We start from the raw sequence: 18,521 nt of genomic DNA, 5'->3' as shown, positions 1-18,521 counted from the left end.
TGCACATTAAAAATAGAGGGAAGACATTCAACAATAGCAAAATACACCTTTTTTCTCAAGCACCCATGAGGAATTCACCAGGATAAATTATACCTTGGGCCATAAAATAAACATCAACAAACATCTAAAAATTGAAATCATGGAGTGTGTATGTTCTGACTGTAATGGAATTAAACTAGAAACCAGTAACAGAAAGACAAGAGAAAAATCTCCATACAATTGAAAATTAAACAACATACTTCTAAATAATCCATGGTCAAAGGGAAGTTTCAAAGGAAATTAAAAATACACAGAATAAAAATGAAAATAAAACATAACAGAACGTGTGGTACACAGCTAAAGTAGTGCTGAAATGGAAATTTATAGCAATAAATGCTTACATAGGAAAATAGAAAAGTTCTCAAATCAGGAATCCAAAGTCCTACTTCAAAAAACTTGAAAAAGAAGAAGAAATAAACCCAAAGCAAGGAGAAAAAAAGGAAACAAAAGCAGAAATCCTTAAGTTTAAAACAGGAAACAATAAGAAAATAATAAAACAAAAAGTTGATTCTTTAAAAAAATCAATAAAATTGATAAATCTCTTGTAAGACTGCTACAGATAAAAGACACAACTCACCAATATCATGAATGAAATGGGGAATTTCACTACAGATCCTGAAGCCAATGAAAGGAGAATAAGGGAATAAACAATATTATGTTCATAAATTCAACAACTTAAAAGAAAAAGAATAATCCTTTGAAAAACACAAAGTTCAACAAAAACAAAATAAACAATCTGAGTAATCCTAGAACTATTAAAGACATTGACTTCATAATTAAAAGATTACAGAAAAAGAAATGTCTAGGCCCAGATAGTTTTATTGGAGAATTCTATGAAACATTTAAAGAAATTAATTTTCCACAATCTCTTCCAGAAACTGAAGAGGAGGGAAGACTTCTCAACTCATTCTATAAGACTGTCATTACCCTTATATCAAATTCAGAAAAACACAGTACTAAAAAAGAAAACTATAGATGAATATCTCTCATAATATTATCCACAAAAATCCTCAACAAAATATTAGAAATCAAGATAACAATATGAGAAAATAATGATGCATCATGTCCCATATCCAAGTGAAACTTATTTGAGGTAAACTTGTTTAATATTTGAAAACTAATCAATGTGGTCCATTATACCAAGAGGTTAAAAAAGAAAAATTATGTCATCATATGCACAGTGATGAATAAGAAACATTAAAAAAAAATCCAGGCAGAGACCTTCAAGATGATGGAGGAGTAAGAAGTGGAGATCACCTTCCTCCCCACAAATACATCAGAAATACATCTACATGTAGAACAACTCCTACAGAACACCTACTGAATGCTGGCAGAAGACCTCAGACTTCCCAAAAGGCAAGAAACTCCCCATGTACCTGGGTAGGGCAAAAGAAAAAAGAAAAAACAAAGACAAAAGAATAGGGACAGGACCTGCACCTCTGGGAGGGAGCTGTGAAGGAGGAAAGTTTCCACACACTGGGAAGCCCCTTCACTGGTGGAGACAAGGGGTGGGGGAAGCTTCGAATCCATGGAGGAGAGCGCAAGAATAGGGGTGAAGAGGGGAAAGCGGAGAGATTCCTGCATGCAGGATCATTGCTGACCAGCACTCACCAGCCTGAGAGGCTTTTCTGCTCACCCGCTGAGATGGGTGGGGGCTGGGAGCTGAGGCTCTGGCTTCGGAGATCAGATCCCAGGGAGAGGACTGGGGTTGGCTGCATAAACACAGCCTGAAGGGGGCTAGTGCACCAAAGCTAGCCAGGAGGGATTCCGGGGAAAAGTCTGGAACTGCCTAAGAGGCAAGAGAACATTGTTTCAGGGTGAGCAAGGAGAGGGGATGCAGAGCACCGCCTAAATGAGCTCCAGAGATGGGCACAAGCCTCGGCTATCAGCACAGACTCCAGGTACGGGCATGCCATGCTAAGGCTGCTGCTGCAGCCACCAAGAAGCCTGTGTGCAAGCACAGGGCACTATCCACACCGCCCCTCCCGGGAGCCTGTGTAGCCTGCCACTGCCAGGGTCCCGTGATCCACAGAAAACTTCCCTGGGAGAACACACTGTGTGCCTCAGGCTATTGCAACGTCACACGGCCTTGGGGCCTCTGCTGCGGCAGGCTCGCCCCACATTCTATACCCTATCCTCCCCACGGCCTGAGTGAGCCAGATCCCCCGAATCAGCTGCTACTTTAACCCCATCCTGTCTGAGCGAAGAATAGATGCCCTCAGGTGAACTACACGCAGAGGTGGGCCCAAATCCAAAGCTGAACCCCGGGAGCTGTGCGAAAAAAGAAGAGAAAGGGAAATTTCTCCCAGCAGCCTCAGAAGCAACAGATAAAACCTCCACAATCAAGGTGATGTACCCTGCATTTCTGGAATACCTGAATAGACAACAAATCATCCCAAAATTGAGACAGTGGATTTTGGAAGCAACTGTAGACTTGGGGTTTGCTATCTGCATCTAATTTGGTTTTCGTTTTATGTTTATCTTAGTTTAGTATTTAGAGTTTATTATCATTGGTAGGTTTGTTTATTGATTTGGTTGCTCTCTTCCTTTTTTTAATATATAGATACATTTTTTTTTTCCTTTTTCTCTTTTTGTGAGTGTCCCACTGTATGCTTCTTTGTGTGATTTTGTCTGGATAGCTTTGCTTTTACCATTTGTCCTAGGATCCTGTCTTTCCTTTTTTTTTTTTTTTTTTGTACAGTTTTTAGTGTGTGTTATCATTGGTGGATTTGTTTTTTGGTTTGGTTGCTCTCTTATTTCTTTCTTTCTTTTCTTTTTCTTTCTTTTAACTTTTTTATTTTTAATAATTATTTTTTATTTTAATAACTTCATTTTATTTTTTCTTTCTTTCTTTCTTTCTTTCTTCTCCCTTTTCTCCTGAGCCATGTGGCTGACAGGATCTTGGTGCTCAGGTCAGGTGTCAGGCCTGTGCCTCTGAGGTGAGAGAGTCGAGTTCAGGACATTGGTTCACCAGAGACCTCCCAACCCCAGGTAATATCAAACAGCAAAAGCTCTCCCAGAGATCTCCAACTCAAAGCTAAGATGCAGCTCCATTCAATGACCAGCAAGCTATAGTGCTGGACACCCTATGCCAAACAATTAACAAGACAGGAACAAAACCCCACCCATTAGCAGAGAGGCTGCCTAAAATCATAAAAGGGTCACAGACACCCCTAGTCACACCAAGGGACATGGTCCTGCACACCAGAAAGACAAGATCCAGCCTCATCGATCAGAACACAGGCACCAGTCCCCTCCACCAGGAAACCTACACAACCCACTGAACCAACCTTAGCCACTGGGAGCAGACACCAAAAACAACAGGAATTAAGAACCTCCAGCCTGTGAAAAGGAGACCCCAAACACAGTAAGGTAAGCAAAATGAGAAGACAGAGAAACACACAGCACATTAAGGAGCAAGGTAAAAACTCACCAGACCAATAAAGGAAGAGGAAATAGGCAGTCTACCAGGAAAAGAATTCAGAGTAATGATAGAAAACATGATCCAAAATCTTGGAAATAGAATGGAGAAAATACAAGAAATGTTTAACAAGGATGTGGGAGAACTAAAGAGCAAACAAACAATGATGAACAACACAATAAGTGAAATTAAAAATTCTCTACAGGGAATCAATAGCAGCATAACTGAGGCAGAAGAACGGATAAGTGACCTGGAAGATAAAATAGTGGAAATAACTACTGCAGAGCAGAATAAAGAAAAAAGAATGAAAGGAATTGAGGACAGCCTCAGAGAATTCTGGGACAATGTTAAACACACCAACATTAGAATTATAGGGGATCCAGAAGAAGAAGAGGAAAATAAAGAGACTGAGAAAATATTTGAAGAGATTATAGTTGAAAATTTCCCTAATATGGGAAGGAAATAGTTAATCAACTGCAGGAAGTGAAGAGTCCCATACAAGAAAAATCGAAGGAGAAACCTGCCAAGACACATATTAATCAAAATATTAAAAAAATTAAATACAAAGAAAAAATATTAAAAGCAGCAAGAGAAAAACAACAAATAACATAGAAGGGAATCCCCATAAGGTTAACAGTTGATCTTTCAGCAGAAACTCTGCAAGCCAGAAGGGAGTGGCAGGACAGATTTAAAGTGATGAAAGGGAAAAACCTACAACCAAGATTACTCTACCCAGCAAGGATCTCATTCAGATTTGACAGAGAAATTAAAACCTTTACAAACAAGCAAAAGCTAAGAGAATTCAGTACCACCAAACCAGCTTTACAACAAATGCTAAAGGAACTTCTCTAGGCAGGAAACACAAGCGAAGGAAAAGACCTCCAATAACAAACCCAAAATAATTAAGAAAATGGTAATAGGAACATACATATCAATAATCACCTTAAATGTAAATGGATTAAATGCTCCAACCAAAACACATAGACTGGCTGAATGGATACAAAAACAAGACCCGTATATATGCTGTCTATAAGAGACCCACTTCAGACCTAGGGACACATACAAACTGAAAGTGAGGAGATGGAAAAAGATACTCCATGCAAATGGAAATCAGAAGAAAGCTGGAGGAGCAATTCTCATATCAGACAAAATAGAATTTAAAATAAAGACTATTACAAGAGCCAAAGAAGGACCCTACATAATGATCAAGGGATTGACCCAAGAAGAAGATAAAACAATTGTAAATATTTATGCACCCAACATAGGCGCACCACAATACATAAGGCAAATGCTAACAGCCATAAAAGGGGAAGTCGACAGTAACACAATCATAGTAGGGAACTTTAACACCCCACTTTCACCAATGGACAGATCATCCAAAATGAAAATAAATAAGGAAACACAAGCTTTAAATGATACATAAAATAAGATGGACTTAACTGATATTTATAGGACATTCCATCCAAAAACAACAGAATACACTTTCTTCTCAAGTGCTCATGGAACATTCTCCAGGATAGATCGTAGCCCGGTTCACAAATCAAGCCTTGGTAAATTTAAGAAAATTGAAATCGTATCAAGTATCATTTCAGACCACAACACTATGAAGCTAGACATCAATTACAGGTAAAAATCTGTAAAAAATACAAACACATGGAGGCTGAACAATACACTACTTAATAACAAAGAGATTGCTGAAGAAATCAAAGAGGAAATTTTAAAAATACCTATAAACAAATGACAATGAAAATACAATTACCCCAAACCTATGAGATGCAGCAAAAGAAGTTCTAAGAGGAGAGTTTATAACAATATAATCCTACCACAAGAAATAAGAAACATCTCAAATAAGCAACCTAATCTTATACCAAAAGCAAGTAGAGAAAAAAGAACAAAAAAAACCCCCAAAGTTAGCAGAAGGAAAGAAATCATAAAGATCAGATGAGAAATAAATGAAAAGAAATGAAGGAAGGGCAGACAGCAGAAGCAAGAAAACTACAATCCTGCAGCCTGTGGAACAAAAACCACATTCACAGAAAGATAGACAAGAAGAAAAGACAGAGGGCTAGGTACTAGATGAAGGAAAAAGAAAAAAACCCAGAAAAACAACTAAATGAAGGGGAGATAGGCAACTTTCCAGAAAAAGAATTCAGAATAATGATAGTGAAGATGATCCAGGACCTCAGAAAAAGAATGGAGGCAAAGATCGAACAGATGCAAGAAATGTTTAACAAAGATCTAGAAGAATTAAAGGACAAACAAACAGAGATGAACAATACAATAATTGAAATAAAAACTACACTAGAAGGAATCAGTAGCAGAATAACTGAGGCAGAAGAACAGATAAGTGACCAGGAAGACACATGGTGGCATTCACTGCTGCAGCACAGAGGAAAAAAAAAAGAATGAAAACAAATGAAGACAGCCTAAGAGACCTCTGGGACAACCTTAAATGTAACAACATCCCCATTATAGTGGTCCCAGAAGGAGAAGAGAGAGAGAAAGGACTTAAGAAAGTATTTGAAGAGATTATAGTGGTAAACTTCCCTAACATGGGAAAGGAAATAGCCACCCAGGAAGCACAGAGAGTCCCATACAGGTTAAACCCAAGGAGAAACACGCAAAGAAACATAGTAATCAAATGGGCAAAAATTAAAGACAAAGAAAATTATTGAAAGCAGCAAGGGGAAAACAACAAATAACATACAAGGGAACTCCCAAAAGGTTAACAGCTGATTTCTCAGCAGAATCTACAAGCCAGAAGGGAGTGGAACAATATATTTAAAGTGATGAAAGGGAAGAACCTACAACCAAGATTACTCTACCCAGCAAGGATCTCATTCAGATTCGACAGAGAAATCAAAAGCTTTACAGACAAGCAAAAGCTAAGAGAATTCAGCTCCACCAAGCAAGCTCTACAACAAATGCTAAAGGACCTTCTCTAAGTGGGAAACACAGAGAAGAAAAAGACCTACAAAAACAAACCCAAAACAATTAAGAAAATGGTAATAGGAGCATACATATCAATAATTCCTTAAATGTGAATGGATTAAATTCACCAACCAAACAAAGACTTGTTGAATAGATACAAAATCAAGACCCATATATATGCTGTCTACAAGAGACCAACTTCAGACCTAGTGACACATACAGACTGAAAGTGAGGGGATGGAAAAAGATAATCCATGCAAATGGGAATCAAAAGAAAGCTGGAGTAGCAATTCTCATATCAGACAAAATAGACTTTAAAATAAAGAATGTTACAAGAGACAAGGAAGGACAAAAAGTAATGATCAAGGGATCAATCCAAAAAGAAGATATAACAATTATAAATATATATGCACCCAACATAGGAGCACCTCAATACATAAGGCAACTGCTAACAGTGATAAAAGAGGAAATCAGCAGTAACACAGTAAGAGTGGGGGAGGTTAACACCTCACTTACACCAATGCACAGATCATCCAAACAGAAAATTAATAAGGAAACACAAGCTGTAAATGACACAAAACACAAGATAGACTTAATTGATATTTATAGGACATTCCATCCAAAAATAGCAGATTACACTTTCTTTGCAAGTGCGCAGGAAATATTCTCCAGGATAGATCACATCTTGGGTCACAAATCAAGCCTCAGTAATTTTAAGAAAATTGAAATATCAAGCATCTTTTCTGACCAAAACGCTATGAGATTAGAAATCAATTACAGGGGAAAAAACGTAAAAAACACAAACGTATGGAGGCTTAACAATACATTATTAAATAACCAAGAGATCACTGAAGAACTCAAGGAGGAAATCAAGAAATACCTAGGGAGAAATGACAATGAAAACAGGACAATCCAAAGCCTATGGGATGCAGCAAAAGCAGTTCTAAGAGGGAAGTAATAGCTATACAAGCCTACCACAAGAAACAAGAAAAATCTCAAATAAACAATCTAACCTTACACCTAAATGAACACACAAAACCCAAAGTTAGCAGAAGGAAATAAATCATAATGATCAGAGCAGAAATAAATGAAATAGAAAGAAAGAAAACAATAGCAAAGATCATTAAAACTAAAAACTGGTTCTTTGAGAAGATAAATAAAATGGATAAACCATTAGCCAGACTTCTCAAGAAAAAGAGGGAGAGAACTGAAATCAAAAAAATTACAAATGAAAAAGGAGAAGTTACAACAGACACTACAGAATTACAGAGCATCCTAAGAGACTACTACAAGCAAATCTATGCCAATAAAATGGACGACCTGGAAGAAATGGACAAAATCTTAGAAAGATATAACCTTCCAAGACTGAAGCAGGAAGAAACAGAAAATATGAACAGACTAATCACAAGCACTGAAATTGAAACTGTGATTAAAAATCTTCCAACAAACAAAAGTCCAGGACCAGATGGCTTCACAGGTGAATTCTATCAAACATTTAGAGAAGAGCTAACACCCATCCTTCTCAAACTCTTCCAAAAAATTGCAGAGGAAGGAACACTCCAAAACTCATTCTATGAGGCCACCATCACCCTGATACCAAAACCAGACAGATACTACAAAAAAGAAAATTACAGACCAATATAACTGATGAATATAGATGCAAAAATCCTCAACAAAATACTAGCAAACAGAATCCAACAACACATGAAAAGGTCATAGACCACAATCAAGTGGGATTTATCCCAGGGATACAAGGATTCTTTAATATATGCAAATCAATCCATGTGATACACCATGATAACAAATTGAAGAAGAAAAAACATGTGATCATCTTAATAGATGCAGAAAAAGCTTTTGACACAATTCAACACCCATTTATATGATAAAAGCTCCCAGAAAGTGGGCATACAGGGAACCTACTTCAACCTAATAAAGGCCATATATGACAAATCCAAAGCAAACATCATTATCAATGGTGATAAACTGAAAGCATTTCCTTTAAGGTGAGGAAAATGACAAGGATGTCCACTCTCACCAGTATTATTCAACATAGTTTTGGAAGTCCTAGCCACGGCAATCACAGAAGAAAAAGAAATAAAAGGAATAAAAATTGGAAAAGAAGAAGCAAAACTGTCACAGTTTGCAGATGACATGATACTATACATAGAGAATCCTAAAGATGCCACCAGAAAACTGCTGGAGCTAATCAATGAATTTGGTAAAGTTGCAGGATACAAAATTAATGCACAGAAATCTCTTGCATTCCTCTACACTAATGATGAAAAATATGAAAGAGAAATTAGGGAAACACTCCCAATTACCATTGCAAAAAAAAGAATAAAATGCCTAGGAATAAACCTACCTAGAGAGACAAAAATCCTGTATGCAGAAAACTGTAAGACACTGATGAAACAAATTAAAGATGATACCAACAGATAGAGAGATATTCCATGTTCTTGAATTAGAAGAATCAATATTGTGAAAATGACTGTACTACCCAAAGCAATCCAGAGATTCAATGCAATCTCTATCAAATTACCAATGGCATTTTTTACTGAACTAGAACAAATCATCTTAAAATTTGTATGGAGACACAAAAGACCCTGAATAGCCAAAGCAGTCTTGAGAGAAAAAAACTGAGCTGGAGGAATCAGACTCCCTGACTTCAGACTATACTACAAAGCTACAGTAATCAAGAAAATATGGTACTGGCACAAAAACAGAAACATAGGTCAATGGAACAAGATAGGAAGCCCAGAGATAAACCCACACACCCATGGTCAACTAATCTATGACAAAGGAGGTAAAGATGTACAATGGAGAAAAGACAGTCTCTTCAATAAGTGGTGTTGGGAAAACTGGACAGCTACATGTAAAAGAATGAAATTAGAACACTTCCTAACACCATACACAAAAATAAACTCAAAATGGATTTGAGACCTAAATGTGGGACCAGACACTATAAAAGTCTTATAGGAAAACATAGGAAGAACACTCTTTGACATAAATCACAGCAAGGTCCTTTTTGATCCACCTCCTAGAGTAATGGAAATAAAAACAGAAATAAACAAATGGGACCTAATGAAATTTAAAAACTTTTGCACAGCAAAGGAAACCATAAACAAGATGAAAAGACAACCCTCAGAATGGGAGAAAATATTTGCAAATGAATCAACGGACAAAGGATTAATCTCCAAAATATATAAACAGCTCATGCAGCTCAATATTAAAGAAACAAACAACCCAATCCAAAAATGGGCAGAAGACCTAAATAGACATTTCTCCAAAGAACACATACAGATGGCCAAGAAGCACATGAAAAGCTGCTCAACATCACTAATTATTAGAGAAATGCAAATCAAAACTACAATGAGGTATCACATCACACCAGTTAGAATTGGTATCATCAGAAAATCTACAAACAACACATGCTGGAGAGGGTGTGGAAAAAAGGGACCCTTCCTTCACAGTTGGTGGGAATGTAAATTGTTACAGCCACTATGGAGAACAGTATGGAGGTTCCTTAAAGAACTAAAAATAGAATTACCATATGACCCAGCAATCCCACTACTGGGCATATACCCAGAGAAAACCATAATTCAAAAACATGCATACACCCTAATGTCCATTGCAGCTCTATTTACAATAGCCAGGACATGGAAGCAACCTAAATGTCCATCAACAGATGAATGGATAAAGAAGATGTGGCACATATATACAATGGAATATTACTCAGCCATAAAAAGAAATGAAATTGAGTGATACGTAGTGAGGTGGATGGACCTAGAGTCTGTCATACAGAGTGAAGTAAGTCAGAAAGAGAAAAACAAATACCATATGCTAACACATATATATGGAATCTAAAAAAAAAAAAAAAGGTTCTGAAGAACGTAGGGGCAAGACGGAAATAAAGGCACAGACCTACTAGAGAATGGACTTGAGGATATGGGGAGGGGGAAGGGTAAGCTGTGACAAAGTGAGAGAGTGGCATGGACATTTATATATTACCAAACGTAAGATAGATAGCTAGTCAGAAGCAGCCACATAGTACAGGGAGATCAGCTCGGTGCTTTGTGACCACCTAGAGGGGTGGGATAGGGAGGGTGGGAGGGAAGAAGGCACAAGAGGGAAGAGATATGGGAACATATGTATATGTATAACTGATTCACTTTGTTATAAAGCAGAAACTAACACACCATTGTAAAGCAATTATACTCCAATAAAGATGTTAAAAAAAAAGAAAAAAAAAAGAAAAAACAGGCTACAGACTGGAGGAAAACACCTGCAAGCCACATATCCAACAAAGGACGAGTATCTGGAATATATTAAAAAAAAAAAAGAAAAAAGAAAACTCTTGAAACTCAGCAGTAAAAAGCCAAATAATCCAATTAGAAAGTGGGCAAAATATGTGAACAGGTATATCACTGAAGAGGATACAAATGGCAAAAAAGCACATAAAAAGATATTCAACATCATTGGCTTTTACAGAAATACAAATGAAAACCACAATAGATATTACTACACACCTAAAAGAATGGCTAAAATAAATGGCAACACCAAATGCTGGTGTGGATGTTATGGATCAGTCTTACATTGCTGATGGGAACATAAGATGATTCAACCTCTCTGGAAAACAGGCAGTTTCTTAAAAAACTAAACATGTAACTACTATGTGACCTACCTAGGCATTTATCCCAGAAAGATAAAAATGAAGACTTACATTCACACACACACACACACACACACACACACACACAAAAAAAAAAAAAAAAACCTGTATGTAAAGGTTTATAGCATCTTTATTCCTAAGGGTCAAAAATGAAACAACCCAAGTATACTTCAACACGTGAATGGCTAAACAAATTTCATTCCATGGAATATTGTCTCAGCAAAAAGAAGAACAAAGTATCCAAGCATAACAACTTGGAAGAATTTCAAGAGAATTATGTTGAGTGATAGGTCAGCCTCAAAAGATGACATGCTATGTGATTCCATTTATATAGCATTTTCAAAATAACAAAATTATAGAAATGGAGAATGGATTAGTGGTTGCCAGAGGTTAGGGAAAGGGGAGGGAGGGAGTTGCCTATATAAGGATAACACAAGGATCCTCATAATGGAACTGTTCTGAATCTTGACCACAGTAATGGTCACATGTATCTACACACATGATAAAATTGCATAGCATTAAACACACACACACTCAGAGAAATGAAATCTGAATAAGGTGAATGGATTATATCAATGTTGATTTCTTGATTGTGATACTGTATTACAGTCATGCAAGATGTTACCATTGGGGCAAACTGGAAAAAAATGGTATATAGAATCTCTCTTTACTATTTCTTATAACTGCATATCAATCTACACATCTCAAATTAATAAGTTTTTAAAAATTACACAGAAGTTTTATTTTCCCATCTAAATAGGCAAAAATTCAAAAGTTTGAGAAAATGCTCAATTGTAGAGGTGGTGTAGAAATAGACATTTGTTTATATTACAAAATTGTACAAAGTCTATGAAGAGAAATTTGGCAATATTTATCAATATTTTAAAGTACCTTCTCTGTGATCCAGCCATCCTACCTCTGGGAATTTATCCTACAGACCTAACTGCATGCATGTAAAATAACATGTACAGAAAATTAGGCATTGGGACATTGTGTGTAACAGCAAAAGAGTGGAAACTCACAAAAGTCTATCAATAGGAACCATTAAATAAACTATGATAAGCTATGATACATGCATTGGAAAACTATATAGCTGTAAACATACATACACAAAATGAGGAAACAGTACATGAATATCAAAGATCTCCAGTACATATTTATCTCAGTCTGAGCTGCTATGACAGAATATCATAGACTGCTTGCTTAAACAACAGAAATTTATTTTTCACAGTTCTGGAAGTCGGAGATCAGTGTACCAGCATGATCAGGTTCTGATAAAAGCCCTCCTCCTGGTTTGTAAATGGCAGTCATCTTGCTGGGTCCTCACATGGTGGAAACAAAGAGAAAGGAAACTAGCTCTGTGTTTCTTCTTATATTGGCACTAATCCCATCATGTGGGCTCCACTCCCATGACTTAATTAACTTCCAAAGGCCTTATCTCCAAATACCATCACACTGGGGATTAGGGTTCAACATATAAATTTGGGGAGGATACAAATATTCAATCCATGGCAATATTGTTAAGTGACCAAAATAAAAGCAAGGTTCAAACTAACATAGGCAGTCTGCTGTCTTCTGTGTTGATAAAGGAGACAAAATATTAATAAAAATATGTGTACTCACTTGTATTTACATATGTAAACACAAAAAGAAAAATCAGAAACTAAAGTCACTTGCTGTCAGAGGGCAGAGAGGAATGAGATGGAGTGGAAGTGAAAGTTCTGGATGTATACCTTTTTACATTATTTTATTTTTGAAACATGAGAATGTTTACCTACTTATAAAAACTAATTGAAAAGAAAAGTATTGCTTCTGGATTACCTTATACTTACCCCTCTGAGCAGCTGAATTCTATGGTTGAACCAAAAAGAAAATCTGTCTTAACTTCCACTTTCCCATTGGGTAAGTCTTCTAGGTTTCTGCATTGTTTCTCTAGGAGGAAAATGAAAATAATGACTAATGAATACAATTACTGACAAAACTAGGGGGGAGAAAACCTGATTGATTGGCTTTAACTTCTGCTTCCACATAAAGCCAGAAAATTTTTTCAATGCTTATTTTTGATCCTGACTTATTGAATTTTTTATTTTGAGGAAAAGTAAGTGTAAACATTTATTCCATTTTTTGAATACATTTTAAAAAGAAGAAAAAAATGTGCTCAGATTTGCTTGCTCAATTAGATAAGTGTGATAATAAAGGATGTGCTATATGGACCAGTTATCCACACAAATGTATGTTCTCAAAAATATATGCCCTTGATCACAGGGAAACAGAAGGAAAAAAGGGAAATAGATTCTATATATTTACTGTTAGAAAAATATCTCAGTGTATATTCCAAACTGACTTTCTCCATATACTGTAGGTAATGTTAATTTTGACGACTACGTTGATCAAAGACTTTCATTTGAATTAAAGAATTTATTAAGTTCCTAAGATAACTTTCCCAAATAAAACAAAAGTACAGGTGAGAAAACAAATGTTGATACTTACTAGCACAAAAAGCACTATAGTCCCATGAGCCTTTACCATTACAAGTAACTAAACTTGAACTGATTTTACTATAGCCAAGATGGCAGGCGTATCTCAGTGTAGTTCCGCTTTTGAAGTCTGTGTCATACAACTTCTTTATCGGAGAAGCAAACGGTAAATAAGGTGGAGGACCACAATTGCCTGGATACCAAAATGACGAGGAGAATCAAGTTATAGCTTAGGACACAGCATCTCAGTTATTCAGTAGTAAGACATTTAGAACAGAGATCATGCTTTTCTCCTTCCTCATGACTCCTATTATCCCACTGTTCAATGAACACAGTGAACAATCCATAATCCATGTTTGTTACTTGATGGTGATGACAATAATAATGGAAAAAGGCAGAAAAATTCATCCATCCTCTCCTGTATATGTGATAATTTGTCAGAAAATGGATGAACAGACCTGAATTTCATCATGCTATTAGATTCCCCAATCTACCTACTCAGAACATTGGCATCTATACCATGCCATATAATCCTATCTTCTTGCCTGAGCAAAAATATATCTTTTATTAATAATAGCATTATATAAGATTAGTTGCCTCAGGAGTCAGGAAGGAGGAGATATTTCCTTTATGTCCTTTTGGACCTTTTGGATTTTGAATAGACTGCTTATTTGAAAATCAGGTGTTTTTCAAAAAACATCACAAGGTAGAGATGCATTAAGTTCTTAAAACATAAAGTCTTAATTCTATTTCCATGGGAATAATTAAATAAAGGGGCAGGAGCCCCAGCACAATTACACCCATCCCACTACTTTCTGAAGATCCACACAGGCAATGAAAGCTCTTCATGGTCAGGTGGCAGATAATATGTGTTTATTCCAAGTTACGATTTGCTTTGAGGTTAGATTGTTTGAAGAGTTCCTGGAGAGAAAGTTCTAAAAGGGAGTATCAAAAGTGACCATAAATAAACCTTTTTTGGGGGGAAGGGGGATTATAGCAAATTTCCCTAAATTTCAGGTGGTCAAATACACTCTACAATGTTAAAGATAGGTATCTATTAGTCATTTCTTATTAGGATGTGTTGATGAACTCAGCTGTATAGTAACAATCTGACCTTGTCTTCCCATTACTCACCAAGAACAGTTGCCAACAGAGCAGCGACCAAGGTCATTTGGAACAGAGTTGGATCAGAGACTCTCCACAGCCCAGAGAAGGGCCTGGCTCCCATATTCCCTTTTGTATCAGGGGCCCCATGTGGAACTCTTGGTGGACACATAATCTGATGTTTCCTCAATATTTCTCTGTTGAAAGAACTCATCTTAACAAATAGTTATTGAATTCCCACTTGTCATAATCACTAGGAAAAAACATGAGAACCATCCTTTCAAGGAGATTATAACTGAATGTACAAGAAGAGACATTAAGCACAAATATTTGCAGTAAAATATAGCATATATTATCTGCTTCAGGAGCATATTCAGGAGGTCAGTTATTTCCAGGTAGAGAGAAGGGAGTGGGCTTTATGGATGTGGCTGCATCTGAGGTAGCAGATGTTGCTATGAAATTTGGAGCATTGGATGCAAGACATTTTATGCCAGAAGTGAAAACTGAGAAAGATACAGCAGTGAGGTATAGAAGGTAAAGGTTATTTCTGGGCAACAGTACTTAGTACTTCTATTTGTTTGGCACGTAAGGAATGTGTGATAGGGAAAAAATAGTGAAAGATAGAAGGACTGATTAGAACTGGGATTTATTGAGTTTTCAGTGCCAAGATCAGGAGTTTGGTCCTAGGAAATGGACAGCCACTGATTTTTCTTTTTTTTGAGTGACATGATTGCTGTGGTTTTGAGGGATCACTGTGACAGAGTTGGACAAGATAGACTGAAAGAGGCAGAGAGAAGAGACAGGAAGATTGATTTAGAAGGTTACTGCAATTGGCCAGGTGAGCCGACGGAGATGATATGAACAAGGAAATGGCAGAAGAACTAGGGAAGTGGAAGCAAATGAAAGAAAAGCGAGAAATGATGAGACAGAGAAAAGGAGTTATATCTATCGATCTTTTATTTACCTACTTATATGTCCATTTATATCTGTGTAAGTTTCTTATGGCAACTATCACCAAGAACAATAATCCATTGGGTCAATTCAAAATTTTCAAAGCATCAGTTTTGCCACCAAAAAGAAAGAAAGGAAGAAAGAAAGAGAGAGAGGAAGAAAGGAAAAGAGAAAGGGAGGGAGGGAGGAAGGAAGGAAGGAAGGAAGGAAGAAAGGAAGGAAGGAAGTGGGGGAGAGAGAGAGACATTGCTGGTGTGTATCTTGGTTCTGGTCATTCATTAACCAGAGACATCTTTAATAGCCTTATTGGGCCATTTTTACCCCATAAATGGGAAAAACTTCACATACCCTTAGTTTACTTAAAAGATAGTCCTTATATCTAAAGTGATATATGAAATTAACTTTCAGTAAAATACAGGATTTCACTTTTTACTCTAAAACCTGACATAGATTGAGATGGTTTCATATGCGATTATACTAATTGTCAGCAGATGCCCACTTAAGTCAAAGCAATTTTCTCACTATTTTTCCCAAGGCTGTCACCGTGCTCCTTGGCCGGGAGAAGCTTATGGTATCCCTCATACTGTATGCAGAAGCTTAACTCTTTGACTGAGTGAAGACTCAAGCCAGATTCTTAACTTTCTAAAACTTGTGATCATTCCACTCTTCCAACCCCACCTCCTGCTACCTGCATACTCACATAACCCTACGCCTCATCCTACATGCCCTATTCATGACCTCAGTTCTGCCAAAAATTCAATCAACATAATAACAAATTTGTTTACAACAATTAATGTTGAATGTATATGGAATAAATCAGCCTGGTCTAAAAGTGTGAAGAAATAAAAATCTTCACACTGCCCCCCTTCTCCAGCACAGGGTCACCATCTGTTTGCTTGGGATTGAGGGGGTCTTCCAGGATGTGAGGCTTTCAGTACTAAAACTGGGACAGCTGCAGGAAAAGTGGGACTATTGACCACCTTCATCCAGTTCTCCTATCTGTGCTCCTTAGAAGCCCTCTCTCTCTCTCCACCACCTACCTCTAAACCAGAGGGAGCTGTCTCAAAGACAGGTTGTACATGATGAAAACCAGACAACTCAAAGCTAACAGAAATTTTCAAAAGCATTAAAATCTTCCCAAGAAAAAAAAATTGTAAGTTGTCAGTAAGTCAGTAATTTGGTAGTTGTAGTAAATTGGTCATTTAGTGAAATTAACAAAAATCTTAAAATGCTAAAATATTGGCAAAAAAGTAAATGGCTTTCAAAAAATGTTTAATGACACCTCACAGTGAAAATGTTCCCTAAAGATCTCTATATATGTACTTAAATTCATAAGAAAAATATATGCATTGAATTTATTAGGAAGAAAGCCTTTATAAATGCATTCATTAAAAGCAATAGACTCGGGCTTCCCTGATGGCGCAGTTGTTGAGAGTCCGCCTGCCAATGCAGGGGACACGGGTTCGTGCCCCCCGGGAAGATCCCACATGCTGTGGAGCGGCTGGGTCCGTGAGCCATGGCCGCTGAGCCTGCGCGTCCAGAGCCTGTGCTCCGCAACGGGAGAGGCCACAGCAGTGAGAGGCCCGTGTACTGCAAAAAAAAAAAAAAAAAAAAAAAAAAATAGACTCGTAAGAACACTAACCCTCATGTGACACATTGGACCGTTTTAAAATGGTGCTAAAAAGTATATTCTCATGACTCTCTTCAGTAAAAACATATTTGTATTCTTGAATATATTCTGGAATTTTCAAACACTTTCCTACTCTCTTACCCGCGTCCACATCATCTGCTCTCTCACTGTTTCCTCCATCAAATCCCACTCATTTTCCAGACACATCTCAAACACTGGTCCTATCCTCCATTCCAGCCTCCACATTCCAGTTACAATTTAGTGTTTAGAATTCTATTCTAATTCTGACTTGGATTACAGCTAAAATCAAAAGTCTGTCTTTCCCCTAAACTATAAACTCCTTGAAGTGAGAGAGTGGGTTTTCACTCATCACTGCCTTGCACAGAAAAGGTGCTGAACAAATGTTTTATAAATTTAAATTCAAAAGTACACAGTGACAAAATATGTTTTAAAGGGAAAAAGGTTTCATGTGCACTTCTATCCTTATATTGTGTGTGTGTGTGTGTGTGTGTGTGTGTGTGTGGTGAGATTGTATTTATCTTAAAGATAGGTACATCTTTATTTTAATAAGAAACTAACAGGTGATTTTATTGCAGGTTCCAAGATTTCCCTTCCTCACCTTTAACCTGAGTCTTTATATCACGAACCAGGTAATGGAGAGCAATGACACAAGACCAGTAAAAATAGAGTGAGAGAGAGGAGTAAAAAATGCTTCTCCTCTCTCCGCAGTTCACAGCCAAGTTAGGTAATGACAGCAGATGGAAAGTGGTGAGGAAATTATTTCACTCCTTTTACCTCAACCTCACAAGGCCACAGCCAAATTGCTATCCACAGAGGAGGACACTGTTTGGCTGGAACCCAGGTGTGAGCTCTGGAGTCAGACCCAGGCCATGTGGGTTTTCATCCTGGTTCCACCACAAAGGAACTATATTGCCATAACAAGATACTCAGTCCTCTAAGCCCCAATTTACTTTTTTATAAAGTAAGAATGATAACTAGAAAAATGGTACAGATGAACCTATTTACAGGGCAGGAATAGAGACATAGACGTAGGGAACGGATGTGTGGACACAGGGTGGGTGGTAGGATGAACTGGGAGGTTGGGATTGACGTATGTGCACTGCCAGGTGTAAAACAGATAGCTAGTGGGAACCTACTGTATAGTGCAGGGAGCTCAGCTTGGTGCTTTGTGGTGACCTAGGTGGATGGGATAGGGGGTGGGTGGGAGGGAGGTACAAGAGGGAGGGGATATATGTAGACATATAGCTGACTCACTTCGTTGTACAGCAGAAACTAACA

General features: G+C 37.3%; 1 protein-coding gene across 1 annotated transcript in view; it reads right to left on the bottom strand.

Annotated features, from left to right (window-relative positions):
- The window catches only part of LOC308629588 (zona pellucida sperm-binding protein 3 receptor-like), a gene marked incomplete at its 5' end in the record, with an annotated part of 57,555 nt that extends 42,790 nt beyond the window's left edge, over nucleotides 1–14,765 (bottom strand). Inside the window, 3 exons of the mRNA XM_081257603.1 lie at nucleotides 12,893–12,992; nucleotides 13,551–13,730; nucleotides 14,672–14,765. Coding sequence (XP_081113729.1) covers nucleotides 12,893–12,992; nucleotides 13,551–13,730; nucleotides 14,672–14,765 — 374 coding nt within the window. The remainder of the gene's footprint in view (nucleotides 1–12,892; nucleotides 12,993–13,550; nucleotides 13,731–14,671) is intronic.
- Nucleotides 14,766–18,521: the final 3,756 nt, after the last annotated feature.

This window comes from Mesoplodon bidens (assembly GCF_964165515.1).
Source record: "Mesoplodon bidens genome assembly, chromosome: 2".
Classification (NCBI taxonomy): Eukaryota; Metazoa; Chordata; class Mammalia; order Artiodactyla; family Ziphiidae; genus Mesoplodon; species Mesoplodon bidens.
Note: the sequence above shows the minus strand (reverse complement) of the source record. Positions and strands in the feature narration are given on the sequence as shown.